Here is a 19,632-nt window from a genome sequence, read left to right as displayed (position 1 = left end):
AGTGTCCATCAGAGGTGACGAGGTGGAGATAGTGGACAACTATAAGTACCTCGGTGTGTGGATGGACAGTAAACTGGACTGGTCCTGCAATACAGACCATGTATATAAGAAGGTCCAGAGTAGACTGTACTTTCTGAGGAGGCTTCGATCATTTAACATCTGCAAGAAGCTCCTCTGCATGTTCTACCAGTCTGTGGTGGCCAGTGTCCTGTTCTATGCTGTGGTGTGTTGGGGTGGGAATGTGTCCAAGAGGAGTGTCAACAGGTTGGACAGGTTGATCAAGAGGACTGGCTCTGTGGTTGGAATGAAGCTGGACTCACTGGTGACAGTTGCTGAGAGGAGATCATTGAACAAAATACTGTCCATCATGGATGATGACAGTCATCCTCTCAGCACTGTCATCAGTGAGCAGAGAAGCAGAATGAGTGCACGAATGCTCCTACCCAGGTGCAAAACAAATAGACTCAGGGACTCATTCATCCCTCGGGCTATTCAATTGTTCAATTCTGAGTTCGGGTTCAGGAGTGGAGTGAGAGTATCTGGATGTTCTGTTCCATGTTAGTCTTTGTATCCTTTGTCTTTGTTGTTTTTCTTTGACCTATGTTCTTTGTCTTTATCTTTAGACTTAGATTGTGTCATCTTGTTCTTCCTCTTTATGTTCTTCTTCTTATTTTATTTTTTATGTATTATTTTTTATTGTTTATGAAAAATTGCTGGCTATTGGTAAAAAACTATTTCCCGAAGGAGACCTCCTGAGGGATCAATAAAGTTTTACCTTACCTTACCTTAAACCGCTTCATAAAAGAAAGAAAATGGAGAAAATAACTTGAATATCATAATAAATATTAAATTAAATAGTTTGTTTTAAAATAATTCACTACATAACACTACTCTGATACTTTGCCATTGTCTGTTCTAAAAACAAACAGTTGAGTCACAGTGGACAAGTATTTATTCATGTTAAGAACCATGATGAAGATTCGGCGATACATGTGTAACGTAATACTATGATTGTAAAGGAATAATAAAAGATTATTCAGAAATCCATTTAAGCGTTTATCCACAACAATGGCCTGATATATCTTTGAATTGAATTATCATCAAACCATGACGTCTTGACAGCTTCTTCACATCCAACGTGATGTTCCTGTTGTAAAAAAAAATGGAACGACCCAACCCCCCCTCTGTAAGGCTCAACATGGCTCAGTCTGGTTTTGTCAACTCCAGCCTTCCGTCTCTCCCCTCGCTGTTCTTCTTAAAGATGGACCGAGCCGGCCGGTGTCGTTTGCGGCGGCCAACTCTTGACAAGTAGAGCCGGGGTTCTGCTTCTCCACACACACACACACACGGAGCGTTCGGTACCGTGTCCGCCCGCAGACGAGCCCACCTCCCCGGCTGCTGTCAGTCTGGTATGTCGGAGGCGGCAGACCCGGAGCTCGCCGAGTGACTCCCAGGTTAGACGGATAAGATCCAGCGGCTCCAGAACCTCACGCAGCGCACTCGAAGACATGTACAACACGGTGTGGACGCCGGAGAAGGCCGGCGAGGAGGGGGACTGGCGGGACACCATGATGCCATATTCCACGGAGCTGATATTTTACCTGGAGATGGACCAGCCGCCAGGTGAGAACACCGGCTGCTGCTGGCGCTTGTTAGCCGGCGCAGGAGACTCCTCGCCGGGGAGGAAGAGCGGCGTTAGTGGGGGGGGGGTGGTTGTCTCGTGTAAAGTTTAAGCTCCACATCACAATATCTTCTCTTAACTTAATTCGCTTTCATTTCTTATGTCTCACATTTCGCCAGTGAGTCTCCTTCTTTACATTTGCGCCTATTTTAGCTGGAGTTAGCTTAGCACTCAAAACCCATTGTTGTTGAATTATTCCCTAAATTGTATCCACAATAGTTTTAAAATGACAACACCTTTGCTACACAATATTTAACCTGTCCATCACCGCAAAGTGCTTTAAATGACAGCATCGTGTGTCAAAAACGTATTTTTTAAGGAAACCATGACTAAAGTCAGCGCTTGATGTCTATGAGTGTCGATGTCATGACTAGGTTCATAATTGACATCAATGGCTGCTCAGTTTAAAACGTCTACGCAGTTCTCAACACTTTTTCTTTTAAAGATTCTCATCATGTCATGTATTCTTGAACCAGCACCGGTGTCATCACCTGATGTTTCCAGAAATGATTCATCGAGCTGCGCATCTGAATGTGTGACACTTGCCACTGAAATGAGAAAATGTTCTGCTCATTTTCTGAGGCATGTCATCTCGATTTAGTTTCATTATTTACACTTGTTAATGTCCGTCTGAAGAATCTGCTCTTTCTTCCAGAGATGTGGGGGAAGGGATTTTGAATGAATGAATGAATGAATGAAACCGGTGTTTTATTCGCCCCAATCTTTTAGATTTCATAACAGCGTCCACTCATCTGTATCTCCTCGTCTTTTTGTGCGACTGTCACGGTCATCCGTGCGTTTTCATTCCTTCATTCATTCATTGTTCCTCTGTCACTTGACTCCCCCAGTCTCTCCCCCCTTCCCTCCCCCCCTCCCTCCCTCCTGTCTTGAATGGATCATGGCGCAGATGTGGGACGTTGTGTTGGTTGCAGGAGACACTTTTGGAGAGTGTCCATTTCCTTCCTTCCTTTCTTCCCCTTCCATCCTCATCTTTGGCTCACTGTGCAAGTGCAGCTCTCAGGAGGAATTTCATGTGTTTGGACTCTTCGGGATCAGACATTCCAAATTGAGAGAGACATTAACAAGTGTTTCCTCATGTGTTCCATCTTGTCATCCATTAGTCAACTATAAACCTCTTGTCATATAACTTCATATAATCTATATTTAATAGTCTATTGATTTCAGTACAAACGTAGGATAACATACTTAATTTAGTTGATTTAGCTCATTAAATATACATTTGTGTGTCTTTTTAAATCTGCAAAAAACTACTCCAAACGGGGATTTAATTACCAACTTTTCTTTGTTAAGCTACACAGCACGAGTGCGTCTTTGCTGTTCTTCAGCCGTGAGACTTCATCTCGCTGCTGTCAACTGTGGTAAAGGAGTAAAAAGGTGGGATGTAAAGGCAGCTGAATCACGTCACCGCCTCCTGCGCTCATTGTCCTCCGAGCTGCTGGTGCATCCGTGCACGTTGCAGGGTTGCCACCTTGTGCGACCACATTTGACTGAATTCCTCCCCAAAAGTTAGCGACACCGCTGCACGTGCTCGGTGGCAGCTTCGAGTCCACAAAGAGCTCATCGTTTTGTGTAACTGACACACAGCGCGTCTTTGTCTGTGCAGTGTGTTTTGTTGCACAAGCCCGTTGTGTGCATGTGTGTGTGAGAGAGTGACGGAGATGGACGGTGAAGGTTGGAGGAGCTCGCAGCGTCCCACAGATGGTCATTAGAATATTTATTACAGTGGAATACAACGACTGGCTGACAGTGAGGGTCTATGAAGACGTGAGCGAGCGAGTGTGTGTGTTTTTGGTGAGTGTGTGTGTGTGTGTGTGTGTGTCAGAGGGGATGATTAGCACAGGTGGAGTGCCACCGTCTCCCCCCAGGGAGGGCAAAGCCTTGTGTTTCCACTGGCAACTTTGTGAGGATGTGGGTTGAACGCCCGAGCTCGACTTTCAGTGGAAAATCACTAGAGCTGCCGGTTTAAAGAGTCTCTCCTTCTGCTCCTTCAGTCGCCAACTGCACAGCCCTTTGTCTCCTGGAAGCCTTTTAAACACATTTTTCAATCAATATCTCGATGACTATGAGGCATCAGTTTGAATCGTTGGGCTGACTTTCATAATGTGCTGCATGGTTATGTAACAGAACAATGAAAAGAGCCGGTTTTAGTTTAGCATTTGCTCATTACCATCCTGTTAATTTTCAGAGACAAATTCCTCTTTTTTTAAAAACATTTCCCTGTTTTCTGAGCCTCTTTTGTTGCAGTGGACCGAACAAAGCCTCATTAGAATGTTGCAAGACTTTTCATGCTCTACTTGTTGTTTAGAAGTATAATGCATCAACTTTTGAATCCAGAAAGGGTAGTTTTCACGACTGTTTATCTCATACTTGACCGTACTTTTGCATATTTCATGGCTATGCTGCTGTCTTGAATGAAACAAAGCCTCATATCGAGCGTCTTTATTCACCATTCTCACCGTCAAGGCTGGTCGTTCAAACTTAGTTAAATGTAATTGTTAACCATATCTCTGTCCTTCATTACCACCTTCTATGCCTTTGTTACTTGGGTGAGATGGCTCAACAGAACAAGTCCACACATATCACTAAAGGTTTTATTAATCTTTTGATGCTTCTCAGGCTTTATTTTGTTCATTTTTTTAATGCATATGCAAGATTTAAACGTGTCAAAGTGTAACCTTAACCTTTTGAAAATCTAATCAGTTTCTGAATAATTTACTTTTACATGTATATTTACGCATTTTGTTGCACTCGAAGTACTTTGGATTGAACTACTTTTCCAAAGGACATCACGGCTATGCATCAAACCGTTGGTTGATAAAGAAAAAATGTCAACTTGAGCTTTATGAAAGAGGTTCGGTATGTGGAGCCGAGGAACAAAGCTGCAGCAGTCCTGGTAGGAGAAGAGCGAGGAGGCTGCTGCGGCATCAATTATTGTTGTTCTATAAGCCTCTGTATATATGTACTTTATAATATGCACGATTAATATGAGCCTACAAAAAACCTCCAGCATCAATTTTGAACTAAAAATGCCACTTTTTGATCCAGTGATGGATTGAAGCTTGACGAGGAAGAGCACACTCTAGTGGAGAGAAGATGTAATGACGTCACTAAACACTTCGCTCCACTAGTTTAAATTGAGCTGCAATTGAAATTGATCACGATGATTGATGAGTTACTAATTGGCTTAATAATCAATTAAAGCCCGACTTCTGAACTGACACGACCTGTTTTGAATCGGCTAGATAACGTGATCCCTTTGTTCATTCAAACATCTCAAATTACCTGAAATCTCAGTTCATTTTGTTTAATAACATAATTAAAACTTCTCGCTAGTTGTCATGACAACAGTTGATGGAACAGTGGTTGTGTCTGGGGAGTTAGGTCGGCTTTATTTATACGTTTGTGCATTATTTCCAACGGAGGTTCTTGATGGTTGTCGTAGCAACTTATTGACAATGGTCAATGAGCCTGACAGTGGTCACTCTTTCAGCCTTTGTCGTCGTGAGTCACGTGAAGTGTGCAGGTCAACCTGATGGGGGCGCGGTTTTGTTTAGAAGGGTAAACCGTTTTAAATTTGGAAACCCTTCGAGTCAGTGAGGTGTCATTTCTGGTAGTTGAAGTTCTCCAGCTTGACAACATCACTGCTGAAACTATTGATTTGAACTTTGCAAATATGACATACTATCTGATAATTTATTTTTTTATAATTTTTGCATTAAACAGGGATGAGGACACCTCCTGTCATTCTTCCTCTGTGCAGTTTTCACCAACAAAGCTGAGAAGGAAAAGCTGCAGGATCTGTTGGTTCCACACAAACGACCAACTGGTCGAGTGGTTCTCTTTGTCGTCACGAGATTGATGTCCGTTGGTCGTTTGGCGTTGAATTAAAATCGGATGATTGAATTAGCCATGAATTAATGAACAGATCCGAACACGGTGCTTTGTCTCCTGCTCAGCTGACTGCAAGGAGTCCTCCCAGAACCAGCCTCTGTGCTGGTCTCTTGATCCTCCTCTTTTCTTTCTTCCCCTCACATGCTCCGCCTCCTCCGACCGCCGCCACGCCCTCCTTCTGCTCCCATTGGACAGCAGGGCGGGCCTCCGCTCTGGGATTAGCCATCCTGTGCTGGTCCCCTCTTTGAGAATCAAACCAGTGAGAGGTTTTCTTTCAGTGTGGCTGAGCGGCGAGCAGGAGGAGGCGGCGGACGTGGAGCGAGAGAGTGAACGTGAGAGAGGAGGAGGGAGTGGAGCAGCGGAAGGGAAGGATGCAGCTGACCGAGATGCAGGAGGATGGTAGGAGGCTCTTCTCTCCGTCTACTCCTCAAACTGTCATCTTCTGTGAGCTCCTTAGTTTATTCTTCCTGTTTCAAGAGGAAGTGATTTTGTACTGTGTTGCATGGTATCAAACTTTTTATAGTTGTAGCTCTTTGTCTGTTTCTGGGTTGGATTTTATTTTTAATAATGATCCTTGTCTCCAAATATGTTTTAATTTTTTTATTATCTTTGCTTCTTGAAAGGTTTTACTCTTTTTTTTGTCCTTTTAATGCTTTAATCTTTATCAGTTACTTTTTACATTTTATTTATATTTTAACGCTCTTATTTGCCTTTTTATTGCTATAACTGTTTTTTTTAGTTCATATATTTAATCAAGACTTGCTTGATTTTTGTTTATTTTATTGTTTTAAAATAGTAGTTGAATTTGTGTCAGAAGATGCATCAGTTTATCTCCATGTGTTTTTGCTCGCCTGCACTCTGGTGACGCTGGAACACACCCACATACTGTAGCTGCACACAGAGACACAACTACAGCTCCTCACACACACACACACACAAAGTGTCAAATTAAAGCAGATTTAACTGGTCAGTGTGAGAAAGTTGCAGTGGAGCTCACATGACTTCTTGAAAAAGCTTGACATACACTGACGCTTTGTATGGAGTTTTCAGTTGGTGCAAACGTCGCTCATTGTGCACAATGTTTCTGCAGTGTGTGATGACAAGTGGTGTCACTCTCTGTGTGTGTGTGTGTGTTTGTGTACATGTGTGTGTGTGTGCGGCTGAACGCTGCTCCTTTGTCTGCCGAGGGGGAGGAAGGGTTGAGGAGGAGGAGGAGGTGTGTGCTCACGATAGCCTTTGTTCGCTATTCCTCGGAATCTCATAGCGTCGTTTTAAACCGTCATAGTTTAACGATGCTTTATTAAATGTCTTTTTTTCCTTCGTGACATCTTTGCTATGCGTCTTCTGACACTGTGTGGACGGTTGTCATAACCCATATTTCTCATTTTCTATTTAAAACTGCTGTTTTCTTTTGAGAAGTAACGTGGCACTTAAACTCCCTTTTCACCCAATACTGCTTTTAACTGTTTTTGTCAAATGCTATTTTATTGTAGTTGAAACTAAATTTTACATTTCAAGAATAAAACTTTTAAATCAAAACCTTGTAAACGCTGCCAACAAGTTAAATCCATTCAGCTTTATCTAATAAAATGAATTTCTTTGAAATTTACTAATTTATTATGCATTCACTGTATGATGGAAATCTATCAACATGATTTAAATCTGTTTTTCTTTTCAGAGGAATGTCTAAATTAAATATTGTAATTTTTAACATCAATATGGACATTTTATAAATGCATTTTAGGTCATTAAGAATTTTCTCTTTGTCCAGTGGCATAAAGCTTTATTGCAAAACAACAAATTAAATCTATTTAAATGATATGCTATTTGTGTCAGGTGAAATCCTTTTTGTTGATTTTAAAAAAGGATAAGTTCCTTCATCTATTCGTATTGTTTTACTGATGAATTATCTGGATCACAAACCATTGATTACAAAAGAGCAAATGTGAGAACTACCAAATGTGTATCTTTTATTCAGGGAAAAGGATACAAAAAGTATTCTCAGGAAACTCTCCTTTCAATTTACTTCAATTAAGTAGTTAATAGGTTTAAGGCAAAATGCTGCAAATGCATGGCTGTTTTCTTTCAGACTCTTAAATGATTGTAAAGGTGATGATTTGTGGTGTTTGGGTTGCGAGTGTGGTTCTGCACATGCTCCGGTGCGTGAGAAAGTTGAGAAAGTGCTGACTGAGCAGAACGCTGCAGCTGCTCCGTGACAGTTTGGGCTGATAAAGAGGGAGGGAGAGGGAGGGTGGAAGAGAGGAGAGCAGGAGCTCTGGGCCGAGAACAAAGGGCTCAGAAGTCGACGTGCACCTCCAAGTGTTTTATGTCTTTGTTTTCTTTACTGTATATGCAACATTATCCTCAATGATCATGCTTTTGTAATCGACCCAGATCGTCTTTTCCTCTCATAATGCTGTCACGAATTTATAAAGTTCGACACCGATCAAGCAAGCAAAGTCAATGTTCCAGTAGATGAACATCTGTCATTACGAGTGAGAGACGGTGTAGAGTCGCTAACAGGACCATGTCATCGTTGACACTTCAACATAGCCTGAGACGGTTGACACCTTTGAGACACACTGTGTGGTTGTCTGTGTGTTCTCAGGCAGAAACATGTGTTGAAACTCTGATCGCAACAGTTTAACTGGACCCAGATGAGGCCGGACTGGTGCCAAGAGTCTATTTGTTATTTTCTCTTGCACAGAAAACACAAGCAACAAGTGGAGTCAGTTGTGCATTATATGTTTCCAGCCTGTGATTCCTTATTTTAGTTTTGTACCTCAGTTGATAAAAACAATTCTGTATAATCATTTACTGCATAACTAAGTGGTTTTTTTAATACTGTGTTTCCAATATTAAATTTCACCCATATTTTATTTAACAATTGTTAGCCAGTCTTTTGTTGTCATCATTATTGCATTGCTCCATGTTATTACTTGTTTTACAAATTATTAAAACGATTGTTCAGAAACTTTATATCATTTTATTTATTTAAATATTAAATAATTATTTTAAGGTACTTGGTTTTCTCTTAGTTAGATTTTATTTAGTTTTACTTTGTTTCATCCATAAAACATATAAAACAAAAATTATAATATTTAACAACATCTTTATTCAATTTGACCATTTCATGAAAATCAATCATTTCTAATCAAGTAGCGATGTGCAACTTTCATATTCTCTTCCTTTTGTGTTGTGAAAAGTGTGTTGTTTCAGATGTGTAGAACAGACTCGGGACAGGAGGCTGTTCCTGTCGTCCCTGAGGCTTCATCTCTTCATTGGCTGACATCTTTTAACAACTTCCTCTCTTCCTTCAACAGCTCTTCCTCCCAAACCGGCCAAATCCCAACAGTCCAGCTCTGTGGGGAACAACGGCACCAAGGAGGCAGGAACCTCACTGCAGGAGGCCGAGTGGTACTGGGGCGACATATCCAGGTAAATATCTTTGTTTCCGACTGCCACTGTGACATGGCGAGAGACGGTTTATAAGAAAAAGAGTTGGGAGCGTTGTGCTCTTCTTGACAAGGGAAAACTGTTTGGTATGCGTCGGCGATCTGAACTGCGATCAAACAAATAAAACGGTTCCACCAGAACGTTTCATCATCACTGGCTCACAGCTGGAGATCAGATCCAAGACATTTCAAACGATTCGCAGCAGGAAGTGGAAAGTCGCTGAAGGATCAGGCAATTTCCTTCTTTTTTTTTTCCAAAATAATATTTGGCTTTTCAACTTGGATCATCAAAGAGTCTTGATTCTTCTGGGTTTCTTGGGGCTTTGTTTTGTATCCAGGAGACATTGCAAAAAGTGGGGCAGAATCACTGGGAACACGAGGCCCGGCCTCTGGTGGTTCCTCGCTCTCTGTGTTTCCACAGCAGGCGACAAAGTTGCAAAGTTTTGGTTCTGGAAAACAATAGCTTTGTTTCCTTACTTTCCTTCTGTGAGTCAATCCAGGGAAAGTCCTTCAATTTAAGTTCATAACATGTTCAATTCTGTTCTTTACAAAAACAGCAAAACATTTTGTTTTAATATCCGTAGCACAATACGACATAGTTGACATACCCTTTAAAAAAGTAAATACCTTGTTTGCAGTCATCAAATTAATCCCAGCTGTAACATTGAAGTATATAGTGTTATTATTCTGTCGGTGAATCATAGAAACTTTTGTCTCCCAGCTTTCAAATCTATTATTTGAGGCAACTGAAGATTTCCCGATTTCCCTCGCAACAGAAATATCCTTCACCTCCTCTAGAAGAAAAGGAGATTTTTCCTGGTCAATTAAGTGACTCCCCTTTTCCCCCCTGGGTCTGCACCGGGGCCTCCCCCTAGATCAAAACTTCACTCGGGTGACAACTAGAAAACAGTAGTCTTTGAAACTTCAGCTCAAAACCTTTAATTTCTCCACAGGGAAGAAGTCAACGATAAGCTGCGAGACATGCCGGACGGAACCTTCCTGGTCCGGGACGCGTCGACAAAGATGCAGGGTGACTACACACTGACACTGAGGTGAGCACGGAAGATGAGGAGAATGAAACATTTCCCTTCCAGGACGCCTCTGAACACTCTCCTCTCTGTTCGCAGGAAGGGCGGCAACAACAAGCTGATCAAGATCTACCACCGAGACGGCAAGTACGGTTTCTCGGACCCGCTCACCTTCAGCTCGGTCGTGGACCTCATCAGCCACTACCGGCACGAGTCCCTGGCCCAGTACAACACAAAGCTGGATGTCAAGCTCATGTACCCCATCTCCCGGTTCCAGCAGGTCAGAACCACCACATTTTCTTTGCATGGGTTGTACTTTGAGAGACTTCCTGAAAACATTGGGTTTGTGATGAGTGAGCTTAGTGTTTGTGTAAATAAAGAATTATTGAAGGATGGGGGTTTAGACCATAAGAGGATCTTCTGATGACTGACCTTCCTCTCCATCAGGACCAGTTGGTGAAGGAGGACAACATTGACGCTGTGGGGAAGAAGCTCCAAGAGTACCACAATCAGTACCAGGACAAGAGCAAAGAGTACGACCGCCTCTACGAAGAGTACACCAAGACTTCGCAGGTGCGTCCACGCTCGGGTTTCCTGCTGTTGCCCCAAAACTCCCGGGTTCTGACTCTCTCCTCTCTTAACAGGAGATCCAGATGAAGCGGACGGCCATCGAGGCCTTCAACGAGACCATCAAGATCTTCGAGGAGCAGTGCCACACGCAGGAGCGCTACAGCAAGGACTACATTGACCGCTTCCGCCGCGAGGGCAACGACAAGGAGATCGAGCGCATCATGATGAACTATGAGAAGCTGAAGTCGCGGCTGGGCGAGATCCACGACAGCAAGGTGCGGCTGGAGCAGGACCTGAAGACGCAAGCCCTGGACAACCGGGAGACCGACAAGAAGATGAACAGCCTGAAGCCCGACCTCATCCAGCTGAGGAAGATCAGGGACCAGTATCTAGTGTAAGTCTCACAAACTTGTCAATTCCACATCCAACCATCTGGCCTTCTGTGGTCTACTGTATATAGAAGGATCTCTCTGCTCCCCGACAGTACGTGTCGATCACAAATTCCATCCGTCCATCTGATTGTGTGCACCAGAATATTTATTCAACGATCAGGAGACTACTTCCTAGTCACGACAAACTCCAGCTGTAACAGGTCTTCTCGGTTTCGCTCTTGTCATCCTCGGCAGAACATATTTACCCAGCGCTTCTGACTCTGCACTTAAATCCGTCAACTTGCACGCTCTCCCCTCGGGGAGGAACGCCGGCTCTCACGTCACCTCCAGACATGGTGGCGCTTCTCACGCCATCGCCGGCGAACAGTCAATATTTGTGGACTGGCTGTGTTTGATGAGCGCTCGTTGTTGCATGAACACACAGCCTGCGAGCACACGTGCGACTGCAGTTCTTGGAATGCAGAGTCACGCCGGGTCACTGGCGGTGTTCTGGTTCCTCGTGATCCACAGACACCAGGATCTTGACTGCAAATGTTTCCCTTCAGGTTTCCGAAGGCGGTTCTGATGTATCTCCTCTTTGTCTCCACAGTTGGCTCAACCACAAAGGTGTTCGTCAGAAACGGATCAATGACTGGCTCGGCATCAAGAATGAGAACACTGAAGAGTAAGAGGAGGAAGATGATGATGATGATGATGATGTTCATGATGATGATACCCATTGATGTCATGTATGTGTGCTTGTGCAGAAGCTACTTTGTCACGGAGGAGGACGAGAACCTGCCGCACCACGACGAGAAGAGCTGGTTTGTGGGCGACATCAACAGGACGCAGGCGGAGGAGCTGCTCACCGGGAAGCCAGACGGCGCATTCCTCATCCGGGAGAGCAGCAAGAAGGGCTGCTACGCATGCTCTGTCGTGTGAGTACATGGTCTTCACTGCCCCCTGCTGGTGCGAGGGAAATGACACGAAAATGACACATTTTTATTGTATTTTAGGATTAAAAAAGGATTGGTTTAACATTGTTTTCATGGTTAAAAATTGTCATTTTATTTTACAGTTAAAGTTGCAGGTAGAAATGTAAAAATAAAATCTGTTGTTCTACACATTTTTGAGTTTTTTAAGTTAAAAAACAATTCTATGTAATTGCTAGGAGGGGCGATATTTTAACATGTTTTAGTTAAAAGTATTAAACAAGATAAAAAGACCAAATCCAATGAGATAATAATTATTATTATGTTGCAACACAATTGTATATAAAGTTTAATGATAAATGTGTGTATGTTTAAAGTAATGCATATTAACGATAATGTCAATAATCAATATTAAGGAGAAGAATGAAAAAGAAAGGAACAAAGGAGAAATCATTTTTTACAATTGTGGAAATTTGATGTGATGAGGTTATAGAGGAGTCTTGTCAATGATGTTGGCTCGTGAGATCAAGAACAGAAGGGTAAAGACAAAAAGTGCAGGCACGGTGGAACAGGTTGAGACGACTCTGACATGAGAGTAGCAGCAAAAGTGAAGAGAAGTTTTAGTTGTATTTGCTGACGTGATGTTGGAGTCAGGAAGTTAAACTAGTCCATGACTTGAAGGGACAAGATCAGAAATCAGAATTTTAGAGGGATTTGTGGAGAAATATGGAGTCAAAGTGAGGGATGACAGATGTTTCTTCTCGAAGAGGGACGTTCAGAGAGTTGAAGACGACTCGTGTCTTTCATGAGAATGTTCCATCAGTCCATTGTCGTGACGTGTCTCTCCTTGTGTCTCCAGCGTGGACGGAGAGGTGAAGCACTGCGTCATCTTCAGCACGGCGCGAGGGTTCGGCTTCGCGGAGCCGTACAACCTGTACGGCAGCCTGAAGGAACTGGTGCTCCATTACCACCAGACCTCGCTGGTGCAGCACAACGACTCGCTCAACGTGCGCCTCGCCCACCCCGTCTACGCACAGATGCCCTCCGGACGCAGATGAACTGGCTCACCTCATGAAACACGGACAACGAAACCCCAACTTTTTTTAACGGGGGAGAAGAGGAAACTCCAGGAGAGAGAGAGAGAAACGCTCGCTGCACCGCTCACGCCGGCCATCTTTGGAGTTCCATATATTTTTACATGAAGTACTGGGGAGGGCATTCTTTCTAACGACTGCTTGATTTGCACAAGGAAGTTCTAAATGTTTGTGAATGTGAAGAATAAATAAGCGACCGAACGGAAGGAAGACTTCAGAGTTTCAGGTTGGACCCGCTGCTACCTAAAACTCCAGCCGAGACCTTTCACAACGACATTCCCTGCTCATCAGTGTGTTTTGTTCTTTAGTGACTGGAGTTTTGTTTACTCTGTTGAAGCACGAGGAGACGACTATGTATGACCGGTTCCTTTTCTTTTTTTTTTCGAACGAAATGTAGCATAACAAAGAAGAAGGAGAGGCCTGTTTGGGCGCTCCTCTACCTAGACTGCTGCTGGGGGGTTAGAAGGGAGGGGGTTCGCTTTTCTACTAACATTTTTGGGCTTCTTGGTTGTCACGACAACGCCGCAGATCCGAACAGAGACCAAAGCTGAGAGATGGGAATGGTGTTTGAGAAGTTAAGTTGGCCTTTTTTTTGGAAGGGGGTAGGGAGTTTAGGAGGGGCACCTAATGGAAGTAAAAATACATGCGAAGAAGCACTTAAATGTTCCTGGAGTGCAGTTGCATCTGTTCGTCGCACAAGTTTCTCTAAATTTAGGTGATAGAAATGGGCGCTTCTGAATGAATTTAAAAAACGTCACAGTAATACAAACCTTAAATCATTTTATATATATATATATATATATATATATATATAATTTATATTTTATTCTGTGGTAACATTTTTAATTAAACTGTATTTAATATAGTATAAAAACTTCTACATCTACAAATTAATGTTGATCACACTATGATGCTGTTATTTGCTATTACATTTATATAAAAAAAAAAGATCTATTCTAAAACCTTTATTAATGCATTGTAGGAAACCATTTTCTTAATGTATTTTATACGATTAAATTAGGACAATTTTAAGAAACTTGTGCGATGTAACATCTGTAGCCTGACACAACACTAGCAATGATGGGAAGGATTTTTTTTTTTTTTATTCCAGTTTGTTCAAAACCTGGACTGTTATTATTTACAATTTTTAGTCAGAAATAATAAGCTTTGATACAAAAAAAAATGTTTTTGGCTGTGGCTGTAGAAGAAGAAACTGAAAACTTGAACGAACGTGCAATGGAGCGTGTTGGTTGAGCCCGGAGAGAAAGTGATGCACTAAAACGGTCCGAGAGATAATCCGAGGATCCGTTCTTTTATCTGTTTAAATTATTTTTTATTTCTGTCAGCTGCGGCTTTATAACCAGTTTCCCCTCTGTCAAAGGTTTTACAAAAAAAATAAAAGCATCTCGAAAATAAAATATCTTACAAAAAAAATCTTTTCCCCAGAAACAAGTTTCATTCAATTGATTCTGATTGGCTGGCTGTGTCACCGGGGTCCTAGTTTGAATTTGTGGGTATTTTTGAGGAGCAAAGTTTCTACAAAGATGCTGGTTACAAAGTCCAAACCTGCTTTTTGTGTATCTAGTGAGAAAGCGGCGTGAATGATGCAACATTGGTTGTAGCTCACCATAAAGTTATCGACACCCGTCTCTACGTCGTCCCCTAGCTGCACCGCTTCGCTACGTTGTCACACGCTTTTTAAAAAGGAGTTTTATGTATCCGATATTTGTGGAGCTGAAAGCCATTTTCTAAAAGGAGTCTTATTTTTATGGTTGGAAATATTGTGGCTGGTCGTGGGTTAACACTGTCTCACTCGCTGGCGCAAATTTACTTCTTATCCTGACCTCTGACTCGATGTCTCACTTATTAACCAGTTTTTAATACTTTTTGACTTAGTGAGTTGGATAAACACGCTTTACTTTTTAACTTTTAAAGGAAAGAAAGGTTTGCAACAAAAATGGCATCAATATTCAGCAAAATATTTGGATCTTAAACGCATCATTCATTTTGTAGTCGGCGATATATTCCAGGACAATTTTTACAAAGTCACATTTGGTTGATCAATGTAGGTTATCCTGAGATTAAGTTCAGATTGTTTAAAGTCGGTAAAGTTTGCTTAAGATTTTCTTGACAGTTTTTGCAAATCTAGACTCGATACTTAAATCAATAATACAATTTTTTTTAACCAGTTGTGGCAAAACTCCGATGTGCAACATGTTTGTGATATATTTTCAGTCTTTATCGTCGGCACTCTTATCTGTCAGCTGATCACGACCACTTGTTATTAAACTTGATTTGCAAATAATAATTGACGATGAAATTGTTATCTGGTCAGGATGCTGGTAGAAGTTCCCATTTAGCTCGTTTTTATTTCCACGACCTGGTTTTGTGAAACATGGGGAGACAACAGAACGGAGTTTGTGGATAAAATCTTGAATGTAAAACGGATCGTTCCTGGTCCCAGTTAGAGTTGCGCGGCGTATCGTAAACATGAAGCCTCAGTACCGAACACATCAGGTCTGGATTATCACTGTGACGGATTCGTTGTTGGCTCCAAGAAAGCGTTAACGCCGATAAATTCCACTTGTAGTTTGGCCAGCTGTAACTTGCAAACTTGTTCCGGAAGATCATTCATTTAAGTGTATACGATATAATGTTTCATTCACAAACGATTTCCACGCACATCGTAGCTTTTAAATCCAACTGTTTCCCTCCAAGTCCTTTTCCGTCGCGGCTTTTATCAAAGCGCCAACTCTCACGGTGCGTTTTCAAAGTACAGGCCCGCTCTGTTCACCAGAACGTTCTACGGTGAAATGTTGGGACACATACCCTCAGGTGTTTACATGTTTACCTAAAGAAAAAAAAACTAGCCTACCAGCGATTTCAAACACGCAGCAAACAGATCAGGGTTTTTTTCTGCAACGAATCTTCAATCACTCAGTCGATTAAGCTAAAGTCGTCAACTCCTTCCCGCTGAGCACCACACTCCGACGTTCTCACCCGAACGGGAGAAAAAGTTCCTCAAACATTACTTGAACCACATTTGCTCACTGTTGAATGTCTTTATACGAAAAATATATTTAACAAAAAAATATATTTCACTTTTATTTTATTGTCACGGCAGCGGTTTTGTTCCAGAGTTTTTAGAAAAACGATGTACAGTGTTGGGATTCAGGATAATAAGAGATGTGACTTTCAGAGACTTTTACTCAGAGAAACGTTTATTTCTTTTGCAGGTCGGGAAATAGCACACGTGGTCAACTGCAAAGAGTCGCGTTGATATTTTACTTATGCATCCCGTTTAACACAGAGATGTCAGAGCTATCAGAAAGAAATCTATATATACGTAAATATTTATCGTACACTTCAAGACGACCGTTTCTTTTCCCTCAAGTGTTTAGACCAAAGATTTGATTTCCTGTTTCTGGAAGTTTGTTTGATGTTGTCACGATGTTTGAACGAACCACAGAACGACTTTGATGTCTGATTTGTAAAAAAGAAAAAAAAAAAAAACGTTGTCGCTTGTCGGGACAATTTTTCTTTTTTTATATATAACGGGAAAGACACAGACAGAAGTGTGAAGCTTCTTTTTTTCTTGCAGAAAATTGTTCACATGTTCGAGTTTGATGTCCGGATGAAAATGTCAAATATTTGTCTGTTAATGGAATTTAAATGTGTCCTGCAGGAGTGTGTACACTTTCCATTCATAGACATTGTTGGCTGCAAAACTTTTACAACTTTATAGTCTTGAAAGTTCTATTAAATTATACCACTTTTATCATAATGTACTTTTCTCTCAAGCACATGGAGTAGAAGGACATACATACTGAGACAGTTCTACACATTTATAGAGAATTACAAGATGAAATGTCTAAATAAAATCATACTTACTTACAAATAATGAACTTTTTTTATTTAATTAATTTCACTTTTACTGTATTTTTCAACAATCATTTTCAAAAAAAAATATTATGTGCAATATATAATTTGATTAAATAATATTTACAATTATTTCAATGCTATATACATCTGCTCAATTGTTAATGAATGCATTTTAAAATAATAATATAATTAAATAATTGTCAATTAATTCAATGTAATATTCTACTATTTTTTTCTATTCATGATTTCCCTTTTATTTCAAAATTTCTAGTAGCTTTTTATTACTTTAGTTTAATCAAAATATTTATTTAGATTTATTTAAGTTAATCAAATGCAATATTAATAGAAACACACAAACGTCAGGTATTTCATGCTAGAAAATCACCACTATAAACATAAATATTTATAAATAAGAGTTTGAATAATGGCATCTAAAGAGAAAATATTTATTTCTTGAAGCATTCCTGCAGGACACGTTCCCTCCCAGTGTTCCCGTCAGAACCCGCGTCCGTGTTCTGGTTCTGTCTTCTTCAGGTTCCTCACCAAACACATGCTACTCTGTTGTAACGGGCGAAACACCGCTAGGCTGCCGGGGCTGCAGCGAACCAGGAACTTTTCCTGGAGGAATCATGGCCGCCGCTGATGTTTCGAAGAAGTCGCTTCTTCAGCTTTTCATTTCTGTCGGCATGCCACGAGGTGCTTGGATCCAAGATGGACGCCGCCGCTGCTACCTTGTAAATTCTGATTTGGTCAGCGAGCGTCCGCCCTCACGTTTTTGTAAATACCCATGCCGGCACCACGCATGTTTGTGCGGCGCTCAGATTCCCGCCCAGCCCCGCCCCGACTGTTACGACCCCGCCAACGGTGCAGTCTCAGCGACACCCCGACTGTTACACAGCAACCGTCTGTTCGATGCGCTGCAGAGTTTTATTTGCAGCCGATTCTCACGTGTTGCGTCTCTGATCACATGACCCAGCACAGCTTCTGAATCCGCGCGTGACAAACACGGCCTGGAGATTTGAATCGTTTGAAACGTGTAAATGACGCCCCGTCCCTGTTTTCCCGCCCTTTTTGACGGCTCTCGCATGCAACTTTGGTACTATTGACTGTTGTTTTTTTGTGTAGAAAAGTCAAATAAATGTCTTTGGAGAAACAAAAAACTTTGACTCTGCCTTTGTTCACAAACACTACATACATATCCCAGCTAGTTCGGGCAAGAAACATAGGAGACCCTGAACCGGTCGCCAAGCTATCGCAAGGGAACACAAAAACAAAAAAACAAACAGTCACACACTCGCATCTACAGGCAATTTGAAGTGTGTTTTGGGACTGTGGGAGGAAACCAGAGTAAACCCACATACTGGGAGAACACACAAACTACACACAGAAAACACACATCCTCCTTGCTGTGTAATACAACATATAATTCATTTGAATCTTTACTTAATGTCTTTTCATATTCATTGCATAATTAATAAATAATAATATATTATTAATATTCACATGTTATTGTGGATCTTATTAAATATTAATTAGTGTTGAAATGTAGACGTTCATCAAACGGAGTGTTTATTACATTTATGTAAATGTGTGCCAAACATAAGCTACATCCATCACCTTTAATCAAACACAATATTTGTGGTGTTGTTGAACAAGTCTTCTTTATTGACTGAAAACAGCTCAACTAGTGAAGTTAAGTTTAAAAAACACATCAGTCGGGGATTTGAAGGTTCACTAGGGGAGTGTAGATGAGCTGCCTGACAGGAAGTAGTTGAGGAGGGGGGGGTTGGATGGGTAGGAAGAGGAGGAGGGGGAGGAAGAGTTGAAGCGAGGACTTTCCTCTGGTGGGCTCTCATCATCTCATTTTGACATTTTCTTCTGCTGTTCGAGTCCAAGGCCGACTAACTTGTTTTGAGCTGTCAGATTCTTTAAACGAGTCCTGGCAGACCGGGGTGCTGATGTCTGCCCGAGACCCACTGCTGCACTTGTGGTTGGTTAGACTCACACAGACACTAGAACTGGGAGTTATACTGTGTGGTTGGAGTCTTCATTAGACCAGGATCCATGACTGTGTCAGGAATAAAAGAGGTGGGCTGGGTCAGAACCACTGGTTCTCTTAGGCCACAATGATGGACTATGGTAGGTACTTTGGAATACAATGCTGTAACTAATGCGGGAACTGGACCAGCATATTTGAGAATCTAGATTGAATCTAGGACCACCTCCTCAGACCACATGGTTAAAGCCCCTAGTCTGGGGACAGGAGCCACAGAGGGCCTTCATGGACTCCCTGATACATTCACTGCATGAAAGTACTATTGAAGAAAATCTGTTAACATTAGGTCAACTTTGACAAAACGTAGAACTCCGACAACACAACAAGAATCGCTACATCACAAAAATGATGACACCACGTACATCTACAATAACACAAAAACTGACCAGAAACTGTTTCCTTCAACTGAGAAAAATCTATAAATTTAGGAAAATGTTGTCACAACATGATCTGGAGCTTATAATCCATGCGTTTGCAGTTGATACAAAACTCTGCAGCGAGAATAATGACCGCTCAAGTAGAAGAACTCACATTTCTCCGATCCTTAAAACTCTTCACTGGCTGCCAGTTTCTTTCAGGATCAACTTTAAAATTCTGGTTCTTACTTTCAGATCTATTCATGGTCAGACTCCTCCTTACATCACTGATCTG

The 19,632-nt window shown here is 41.6% G+C and overlaps 1 protein-coding gene across 2 annotated transcripts; it reads left to right on the top strand.

Moving 5' to 3' along the window:
* Positions 1–1,287: 1,287 nt before the first annotated feature.
* On the top strand, positions 1,288–18,085 carry LOC148086514 (phosphatidylinositol 3-kinase regulatory subunit gamma). 2 transcript variants are annotated; one of them, XM_087784658.1, is made up of 9 exons: positions 1,288–1,623; positions 8,917–9,031; positions 10,002–10,100; positions 10,176–10,356; positions 10,524–10,649; positions 10,721–11,040; positions 11,628–11,702; positions 11,785–11,955; positions 12,809–18,085. In XM_087784658.1, the coding sequence occupies exons 1-9, from the start codon at positions 1,509–1,511 to the stop codon at positions 13,005–13,007; spliced, it is 1,401 nt and encodes a 466-aa protein (XP_087640784.1). In that variant the 5' UTR covers positions 1,288–1,508; the 3' UTR covers positions 13,008–18,085. The 2 variants fall into 2 exon arrangements, with proteins under 2 accessions (XP_087640784.1, XP_087640785.1); XM_087784659.1 differs by lacking the exon at positions 1,288–1,623 and adding an exon at positions 5,884–5,992.
* The last annotated feature ends 1,547 nt before the right edge of the window (positions 18,086–19,632 follow it).

This window comes from Callionymus lyra, chromosome 2 (genome assembly GCF_982586985.1).
Source record: "Callionymus lyra chromosome 2, fCalLyr1.hap1.1, whole genome shotgun sequence".
NCBI classification, from domain to species: Eukaryota; Metazoa; Chordata; class Actinopteri; order Syngnathiformes; family Callionymidae; genus Callionymus; species Callionymus lyra.
The sequence above is the reverse complement of the archived record's forward strand: the minus strand, read 5'-3'. Positions and strand labels throughout refer to the sequence as shown.